The sequence below is a fragment of the Echinops telfairi genome, unplaced genomic scaffold (genome assembly GCF_000313985.2).
Source record: "Echinops telfairi isolate 266 unplaced genomic scaffold, ASM31398v2 ScPeMD7_21;HRSCAF=78, whole genome shotgun sequence".
Taxonomy (NCBI): Eukaryota; Metazoa; Chordata; class Mammalia; order Afrosoricida; family Tenrecidae; genus Echinops; species Echinops telfairi.
Window position 1 is genome coordinate 16,802,495 of NW_022103918.1, and position 10,784 is coordinate 16,813,278.

The 10,784-nt window shown below is 44.2% G+C and overlaps 1 protein-coding gene across 1 annotated transcript in view; it reads right to left on the reverse strand.

Moving 5' to 3' along the window:
- Positions 1–10,784, reverse strand: part of TMTC1 (transmembrane O-mannosyltransferase targeting cadherins 1) — a gene marked incomplete at its 5' end in the record, with an annotated part of 332,295 nt that overhangs the window by 179,468 nt on the left and 142,043 nt on the right. Inside the window, one exon of the mRNA XM_045288470.1 lies at positions 470–551. Within this exon, the coding sequence (XP_045144405.1) occupies positions 470–551 (82 nt within the window). The remainder of the gene's footprint in view (positions 1–469; positions 552–10,784) is intronic.

The window sequence follows — 10,784 nt, forward strand, 5'->3', positions numbered from 1 at the left end:
AATATTTTGAAAATGATGATGGCAGCATATGTACAGATGTGCTTGACACAATGGATATATGTATGGATTGTGATAAGAGCTATAAGAGCACAATAAAATGATTTATTGTTTTTCTTAAATTCAATTTTTAAAAAGAAATAAAACCCAGCAATTGAAAACCGATGTAGCCAGGTTTGTGTTTCCCTCTCATCTCAGCATCTGTACCTTGAAAGGGACTTTTGATCTACTGTAGGTCACATGAACTGCGTCACTATGTTTGCACACACCTAGAATGCTTCCAGGTGTAACTTTTAATGCTTTGTGCCCTTGATGACACATAAACACTTTGATATTAAAATCATATTGTTCAAATATATTGCTGACTTTAGTAAATAATCCAAATCATGTCTCTGAACCAAGTTAAAGTGGAAAGAGTTCGTATTGGATAGATATTGCAAAAGTAGTCATATATGTGCACATATGTACTTACATAACATATGACCAATGCAGCCCTTTTTAAAAACGGCTTCATGGTAAGTAGGACATTTCTACTGCTGCTTGTTGTCAGAGATCTGAAACGGGGGTAGAAAAAACATTAAGTCAGGGTAAGATTCTTTCTTACACAGCATTCTCATTTCAACATGAATAATCTGAAACTCTGCAACAGGCCATAAAGGACGCAAGCGGATAGAAGGGCTTGTGGAGTCAGACTCCCTGTTTCAATCCCCTAGTTCTACTGCTTAATGTCTGAAAGGCCTTGAGTGAGTTTTTCTCTTCATCTCTGTTTTCCTCACTTACAGAATAGAGCTTCTAACATTATCTACATCATAGGGTTGTTATGGGAAATGAATCAGATTCCATATGGAGGAGGAGCTAGCCCCCAAACCAAAGCCGAACCCATCGCCACTAAGTGAGATCCAATTCATGGCAAGCCCATGTGTGACTCCCCATAGGCTTTTCTTGGCTGTCCTTCTATGGAAACAGATGCCGAGGCCTCTCTCCAGCAGTGCCACGGGTGAGTTCTGACCACCAAAATTTAGGGTAGTAATTAAATACCAGGAGCTAGCCGAGTTAGCTATATTTCTGCGCCTTCTCTTCCCAAATAACTCAGGCCTTCTGGTGAGTTCGTACTTAGTATGGTGCAATGGATTGTTTTCATATGGTCTTCCTGTCATGGCCTTGATACTCCCACCACAGGGTGGGCCTGTGTAAATAAGATGCTTCTGGCCAGCTAGGGGGATTCCACAGCATGCTAATCATGCCAATAAGATACACAGCACCCTTGTGGGGGTGGTGCCATGCAAAATAAGGCCTGTGGAACAAATTGACGGCATTTGTCATCTCACTAGGCTTCCAAAGAGCCATCCCAGAGGCAACAAGGGAGGCCCTCACTACCACCCAAGAAGATACTGTGGCAGGTGCATCTTTTAGAGCCAAAGTTCTTGCACTGAGACCCTCCTAGACTCGAGAGACACATCAAAGAAAGAGCGGGAACTGTAATACGAGAGGCAGCACAAGACGGTGAGGGGCAGTAGTAGCAGGAGACACTGGCACAAACCAGAAGCCCTGCACAAGACAGCACGGGAGTCGACCCTAGAGAGGGAGAGCGGAGTGCCTCTGGGTTTGCTCACCCATAGGCCTAAAGCCTAGTACCTTCAGGTCAAGGCTGCTGGCACTGATCAACAGAGATAAGAGTTTTGGACACTTCTGTGAGCAGGGCAGCATCTGGCCAGGCCTCGCCTGGGCAGGCCAGCCCAGGAGACCAAAAGACCAAGGGGCTGAGGTCAGAGAAACCAAGGGCAAGAAAAAGGCTTGCAGAGGGGTGGTCTGAGAAGCTGTTCCAAACCCAAAACTGTATATGGACTCATTCTTGATCCTGATTGTAAATTTTCACTTCCCTAAGAAACCCCATAGAACTGAACTCACTGTCATCAAACGGATTCTGACCAATCGGGACCCCAGTGAGCGGGGCAGAGCTGCCCTGTAAAGCTCCCGGGATTTTATATCTTTAAGGAAACATACTGTTTCATCTCTCTCCAGGGGAGCAATTGGTGGGTTTGAACTTCCAGCCTTTCCAATAGCAACCCAATGCTTAGCACCCTGTGCCACCAGGGTTCCTAATAAACTGTGCCATCAGAAGTATTGTTTCTGAGTTCTGAGTGGCCACTGCAAGGCATTATCAAAGCCACAGGGGAGTAGGGAGTGTGGTGGAAAGGATGGTCAGACACGGTAAAAGGGCAAGAGGAGGGTAAAGCATGCGTGACCCTCCTTCACTCAGCCTTGGGTCCATGACGCTGGTGGAGAGTCACCACCCCCCCTTCCTGCAATTAGAGGAGTTTGACACATAGGAGTTTGGTGCCTACTGAACATAACTGAAGACAAACAGTGTGTCCCATCCACACAAACGGTTTCACAAATCTGTTTCCTGCTTTTCAAAAGGTTGGATGAAGCTCAGTAATTTTTTCAAGGTTACAAGTCAGTCGACATTAGTGCTGGTGGCCAAGTTCACCCACACACTTCATATAATCTCCTTGCTTGCCAATGTCCTTTGGAACCAAATTAGATTGTAAGAATAGTCTCTTCTGGAGGGGTAGGGGCCCTGTGTGGGCCCTGTACCTGCCCCAGCCCACTCACAAGGATAAAGTAAGAGCACTGTGTATCTACATATATGAAAAATAACCAACTGGTTTGATAAAAACGATGGATGCGAAGCAGAAGTCAAGTGGCACACACACCCAATGGAAACCTAGTAAGTCATCATCACTTACCTACAATTCTCTACATTTTAAATTACTGAGAAGATGAAAAAGAAAACTGGAATCAAATCACAAAATCTTTCAAGTATTTCCCATATCCTTGTTATTTTCCCTACTCTTTCTCTCTTCATTTTTCCCCCCTCAGAGTATTTCTCTCCAACATTTCTGAAAACCTGCATTTGAACATGGTCTCTTTACATGAGGAGGATGTTCCATAAGAAATGCTTTGCCAAAGCTGTAAGTTACTACAAAGGGCTAGTGCCTCACACAGAAAGCTCCCCTTCATGACAGCTTGCAAAACACATGGGCCCCGGGGTGTTTTGTAACAGTTAAGGGTGTCCAAATGGTTCTATATGATGACAGACTCCCTCAGAACAAGTCCACTGCCTGCTTAGCTCCCTTCTCTTCCTGGTTCATTAACAGCTGTGGAAGTGATACATGCTCACAAATCCTGAGTTCTCGTTATTGTATTTACTGTGTGGGGAAAAATGGAACGAGACTGAAAAACACCGGAGCCACCTTTTGCAGGCCCTGGACTGGATCCATCCCCATAAAGTCCATTCACGTCCCTTTCTTCTCCCTCCACTTCCATCAGACAACCTGGCAGCACGAAGGTCAGGGATACTGTCAGCACTCACAACAACACAGGTGTGTACCTATTGTCCCAGAGGGGCTTCACGGAGTCACAACTTGTTGGAACTGTCAGTGCAAAATTTTGTATGTTTGCCTGTGCTTCCAAAAAGGTGACCTTCAACTCTGCCTCTACCATGAATATCTTTTCAAGCCAACTCAACAAACTCCACCCCCAGATTCTGCTGTTCTTTCACAAGTGTATTAGAGTTTAAACTCGAACACTGGGTATGCGGAAGGCTGGAGGCCCCATTGAATTCCTTCTGACCATTAACCAGCAATGTGAATTGGCTTGCCCATGGGCAGAGTGCATTATTATCACTCTAGCCTGGTCAGGGAGGGGCAGGCTAGCCCTTATGCTCTCCCTGGGTGTGTCCTTGTTAGAACCTCGGTTGCTCAGTCACCCCTTGACTGCCTTGGTTGGAGGGCTCTTAACTAATCTTGTAAACTCTTCTGTCTAGGCTAATGTATGTGTCCCATTCATCGTCCCATTCCCATTTCTGTAGGCCTGCCTGCTCTCAGCATTATTTTGTGACAGTTTCCTTTGCCCCATTATTTTGCAACACACCTGAATGGATAAGTGCTTTTTGAGTGATCAAGTTCTAGACTCCATTTCTCAAATTTGCTTGCTTGTTTTGACATAGAGGGGAAATTAGAAAGGAGCTCCCTTCCTGGGGCAAAACAAGCCATAGACTTTAGGTTTTGGTTCTGCTTTGTTTTTTTTTAATGTTAAACTTTGGTAGGCTCTCCACATTTGGTTTCACTGCAAGCCCACTTGGATGATCATTCAGTGAGCTAAATTTATAAAGTGCCTTCTCGTCTAGAAATACGTCCTCCATGGGAATACCATTTTCCTCAACAAGTTAAACAAAAAGCACTAAATAACGTATTCCTAAACATTAGCTCCACATAGTAACAAGAGCCTGGAATGGTGGTAAAAACAGCGGTCAAAGAAATGACCTCTTCCCAAGTTTTGATTTCTAGTTGTTGACCAGAAACAAAGGAGAAAATAAGCCCAAATGGCATGAACCTCTTTTCATTAAATACTAGGTCACAGGCTGGGATACCTGGGCCCGACAGGAAACACATTAAGGGTTGAATTCTCTTCACCCCAGCCCCACCAGAAAATTCCAGTGGAATTTTCCTCATTAGTCCATTACATAAGGTCTGCAAAATAGAGTGGAGCGTAGTTATAGGAACAATACTAGCAATATTAGTTGTAGTAGTAATAGTTAACAATATATAACATACAACAATTTGGAAGAACACTACACTTCCTTTTTCATAGACGAGAAGGCTAAGAACAAGAAATAATAATTCCAATATCAGATTATCTCAGCTATTAATTTCCATCATAATGTGCCAAAATGCTCTACAAATTAAAGCACTATTTCATTCACCCTTCCATTGCTTTCCCTTCAAAGCTGGGCTGTATGCCAACAACAGCAACAATAACAAAGGGGGAAAAAAGCATTGGGGAAGCCACTGAAATGGGAGCCACGGGTCCAGAGTTCAACTATGGCATTTCAAACTCATCTGCCGCATGACTTGGAGTAAATCCATAGGAGCTTAATGGGTGTCCGGTGACCAAACAGTTAAGCTGTCCACTATGAGCAGTTAGGTTTGTGGTGCCTCAGCAGACAAACCCACAGGCTGCCCTCAGTTGTAATGAACTCAATGAACAAGTTACAGCTCTATCAATGAGGGCGTTGAACTGACTGATTTTCAGATTCCCTTCTGATAAAAAAAAATTGTGATTCTTAGATCTTCTCACCAACTGCTGACCTCATAGGGAGCTCTGGTGGCACAGTGGTTATACATTTGGCTGCTAACCGAAAGGTCGGCAGTTCAAAATCACCAGCCTCTCACGCCATGGGGGAAAGTGGAGGCTTTGGACTCCCTTAAACAAGTTGCGGTCTCAGACATCGACAGGGCAGTTCTACCCTATCCTCTACTCAATGGCAGCGCCTTTGGTTTCCGGGGCTGACATTTTCATCGACAACCGAAGAACAGTAAGGAAAACAGAAAACATGCTTCAAAAATAGGATCACCAAGGGGTTAGAGGGATGTGATATGAATTATCTCCCACGTTAAGTAGATCCTTCATAATTATTATTTCAGATGAAAAACATTTCAACATTAGCTTAGAGTAATGGCACTGGCAAAATGTGCATTAGGCAACTTTGTATATTATGCAAATAAAAGCAAAAGATGGTTATCCAAAGTAAGTTCCTTAATCTGCACTTCCCCACATCACAAATTTCATCTGTGCAGATCTTATTTGGATCTTTTTAACCAAATGTGAAATCTTCCTGAAATTCACCCTCCACACTCAATCTCAATCTTACTACAGTCTCAGCTGATACCAGACCCACGAACAAGCATAAATCAAACCCATAATCTTGAGAACTTAAAGAAATGTTGATTACTTATGCATCACTGAATGTTGTTCACATTTTATAGAGAAAGCAGTAGCATTAATTAAAACATAAAGCATTATGGTCAATACACATTATTGAACAGGCAAACCTTGAAAAGTATTTATTCTCTCTCTATTCAATTAGCTTTCTTACCCTTTAGCACTAATCAGGGTACAAAATAAGAATGCTCACAGTTGGGATGTGGACAAGGGGATTTAGGAGTAAAACCACGTAGATTGTACTGTACCAGTTACTTTTAAGCTCGGTAATTTAACTGAAAATATCTTATTAGACTTTTCAGACCTGCACAGAACTTATAAATACCTGACAATATTTGCCTATCAGCTACATGGGCAAACATCTCAGACACAATGAGTAACATTACACCTATAAGTTTTTAAAACCTAAAATAAAATTCCTTTGAGAACATCAATCATATTAGCTTTCTTTGCTCTTGCAAGGTAATCAAGGACATGAATCAAAAGTCAAATAATCTGGCAAAAAAAAAGAATCTTGAATTCAGAATGTTTCAGGATAGAAATTCAGGAATTCTGCTTCTCTTTGAGACAAGTGAAAAAAGATCTTCAGCTGATCAAAGAGCAAAGACACAGCTCACATTAGAAGAGATTATAAGCTTAACCAAAATGACAAAAGACATCTCAGAGTCCATGGGCTCCCTCTGTTAATGTATTCCCAGAACCCAGGACGTGCCAGGGCTAAACCTTAACAACCCAAAGCAGGATCAAGGGCAGGACAACCTTTGATGTCTACTCTGACATTCAAATGCAGATTGGGAGAGCCCCAGTCAACTATAATGCGGCCTCCTTGAAGAATCTGTCAGTTCCATCTACTCAAAAATCCAAATCAACTTTAACTACCTCACTTTGTGGCTGTGGAAAATTCTTCTTCCAGAAATGATGAGACTCTTAAACCAGTATGCTCCTCACAGGAAAACATTTCCTAGTTTCACTCACCCATGGAATGGTGGAGGGTAGCCATGGAGGACAACTGCCATTTGGGGAACCAGTGGAAAAATCAAAATCAGATTGGGAAGGGATTGAAACAACTCGGGTCATTTTATAGGTGGGGAAGAAGAAGGACGCACAGACATGTTGACTGATTTGCAAAAGGTCAGGCAGTCTTTCGGGGTCCAAGGTCAGTGAGTTTAGCATCATTAATTTAGTCAGAGGACCCAATATATATTCTCTCTAAAATTAATTTAGTCAGATGATCCTATTTGTATTCCTTCTACAATGCATTTAGTTAGAGGTCTCCAGTGCTAGTCCCTTTACAAGTAAAAATGGCAACTCGGGGCATTTCAGGGATAGCTGCCGCCTAGGTTATGAACGGTCCCAGGGTCCTTTTAATTCATTAATAAAAGGGGAACAAAATGCATTAAATATGTGCCGGTCGTGGTGCTAAGCACTTCTTTTATTCCACTAAATTAAATCAGCCCACGGACCCCTCCTCATCTCCACCGAGTCAGGAGCTTGCCGCGAGCAAGTGCAGAGAGGGGAAGCACATCTCCATGCCGCCACTCGACACAGCAAACAGAAACTACAGCTCATGTATCTGGCATGCATTCAACCCAGGTTCTTTATTAAATGTGTGTGCATGTTCACAACACTGTGGCTTCTAGGTACTTTTAAAAAAAGATGAAGTTCAATATTGTTACCAGTTGGTACAGGTCTCTCGCCAATAAGAGTTATTTCACACGAAAGAATGAACTAAGGCTGAGAACAATTCTTGAAGGAATTCTTGAGGAACTATTCTTTTAAAGGTTGACCTATGTATGAATGCAAACTGAACCTTAAGTTCCGAGCAGGGCGAGCTGATTTGGAAATGCTGAATGAGCGAAGGTGAGAAGAAAGGGAGCGAGAGCAGAGTGCCCCAGGGTAACCCCACTGCAGGCATGGGTAACCCCACTGCAGGCATAAGTAACCCCACTGCAGGCGTGTCCAGCAGAAACAGAGAGTGGGACAGATAGGGACCACCCTGAGGAAGACGAGAAGATAATCGGATGAAAACCAAAGCTGAAACAGTGTCCACAGTGGCCTATGGTTGAGAGAGTGCCAATCCATCGGGAGCGCCCAGTGCCCCAGTGTGGTGAGTGAGCCGTGAGGCTGGAATTAGGCCAGACTAAATCAGGAGTGGTCTGCACAGTCCTATTACGGACTTCGGACTTAGGTCACAACACTGAAGGAGCTCATCTGATTTCCAGCAGCATGGCATCAGCACTGAAGGACATGGTACAGAAGCCACCCCAGGTCCCTGATCTTGAGCATTAAGCCCCATTGTCATACCATGAGCAATTGCAAGGAAGGGAATGACAGCCATAAAAGGCAGGAAAATGGTGGAACCACAAGGTGGACAGTTTTTATTTTGAAAGCTTAACCCAAATGCACCATGGGGGTCTCCTACCACTTAGTAGCCAACTATGATAGCCCCATTCTAATGTATTTAATGCTTGCCACATTCTTATATGATGAAAACCATTATTATCTTCAATTTACAGATAGGGAAACTGAATCTCTAGGATGGTCAAGTAACTTGCCCCAAGTTCCTACAGCTAGTAATTGCAAAACATCAGAAAATAAATCTAATCTGTGCCCCCTAGCCATGCATGCTCAGCCACCTCTCACATGACGGCCGACAACGCCTCCTTGTCTTTATCTTGTAGGGAGGTGTCTGAATTTCAAATCCTACTTCCAGAGGTGCAAACGCATCAACAATATTGTGGGGAACAGAAGGATTTCTCTTAAGCTGTCTCCCCAATAATATGTACCAGACTTAGCTGCTTCAGAATGACTGTACTCTAGGCGGTCAGCAAAAGTAGGTCAGAGGTTATGCTCCTTAACATCAGCCATCTAGAATGGCCAGACTGTATAGTCTGACTCTCCCCAAATAGGGCCCATTCCCTCCTGACATTGTTCCCTTGAAGCAGTGCACAAAGGCAAGCCCAGGACCACTCTAAGATGACTAGGTCATCCCCCTCCTATTGCTTGTATTGGCTATGTTGCAACCCCTCCCTATGACGCAGGTTGTTGTGAATTGTATTGCCCCTCTCTGTGATGCATGATGCTGTGATGTATCCCCCTAAAGTGATATGATGCGTGGTCAGCAATAAATAAGGAGGCTCCCTGGTTCTCAGGAGGGTGCTCCCATGAGGGAGGTGGATGAGGGCGGCTGCTCCCGGGAGGGAGGCAGCTGCTCCTGCTCTGGCAGCTGGGTTCTCCCCCACGAGGACCACCAAGCGGAGCGGAGGTGAGCGATGCTACCATGTAATATGTCTGACTGTATTATTGTATTATCTCTCATGCTCTCGATGACTTTAATATAATACTTATATATCTCAACCGTACAATTGTGCATTACTGAACCCAGAAGTAGTATTACTGAACCAGTGAGTTCTAGTAGTGGGTGGGGCTGGCACCCCACTCCCCCATGCCATTTTAATTTAATACTACACAACATGTGTTTAAAGGTTAATAAAACAGGATACTAAGATAGAGTTGGTCCATTTCAGACTTCAGCAAAAAGACTGTTACTGCTTCATCACTACCAAAATGACAAGATATTCAGACAATAGCATTCATTTTGACAAACAGATACTTGGCAGCGAGTTAGATCCTAGAGGCAATATATAAGAATAAATGCGTGCTATCTGAATTTAAATAATAGCATTTACTGAGTGCACACTATGAACCCAAAACTCTTCCATGCCATCTCGAGACACCGCCCCATCAACAACCATGAAGCAGGTGTTCTTGCTAGCCTCCTTTGATAGACGGGGCACCACGCAGCACATGGACTGTCCAGGATGACAAAGCCAGGAACTAGCTGACCTGGGACTTGAATCTCTATAGTCTGCTTCCTGGGTCTATATTTGCACCACGACACGACACCAAATGGTCCTTCAAAAGGTACTTCCGGAAGAAAGGGTGCACATTACAATGGGCCACAGGATTTCAAAGGTAAGAAAAATTAACATGGGTGTAAAAGAAGCAACAATGGGGGTGGAGGAGAAGTTAACAGGGGCTGAGGGAGGAATGGCCAGGTAGTTGAACAGGGACTTAAGTGAGGGAGGGACAAGACAAAGAGAGTTCCCTGCAAACACAGAATAGATGGTGCCTCCTCACATCCTTGCTGCACTCCTCAATGTGTTTCACATGCTGAAACAAACCTTAAATTAGAGGTTCAAACGCTAGAGCATTAAAACAGCAGCATGTAGACCCTGCCTCACTTTCACTCTGGCATCTTGGGCAACAGTGATCTCTCTCTGCTATCTCCCTTACCCCTAATCTGTTCCAATCCTCACCTGGTGTGGCCCTGGCCCCTGGGGTACATTAGAGACTAGGGCTCATTAGGTACCTGAGGCAAGATGTGCAGGAGGAAACACTTCCAATGCTTCTCTCCATAATCTCCTCTCTCAAATCCTTCCTCCGTTTGTTGAGTCTATGTGGAAGCCACGTGGCCCAGCTGGGTCTTTCCATACTCTGCTTTGATGCTTGCAGTGGGGTAAATGACTTAGTTTAGAGCCTGAGCTACAGACCCAACATGTAGCTTCACTTCCCCCTTTACAAAGCCACGGTCTCGACTCCTGCTTTCTAGGGCCCTGCAATGCCATCTCCTCCCCATCGGGCATTGCCCCCCTGACCTGAAGCCACTCTCTCAAGGACAAACAGTAAATCCAGAAGCTCCAGAAACACGGGACTTCGAGCTCTGAGTTCACACAGGGGCCAAAGAGGACTTTTGGCAGCCCTGGCTTCCTGCAGGCCATGGCTCCCCCTGAAATAGAACTCCTCCCTGCAGTGACTACCCAGCTCTGGTCACAACCCTGAAGCTAAATAGGTGGCCGAGCAAAATCCAATGCCACTTACAGGGAGGAACGTAATACAGAAGAAAATAAACTTTTTCCCGGCCTAAACAAATTCATGCAGCCAACAGCCCATTTTCCTGACCACCACTCCTACCATAGTTCTATACTTAACACAGGACT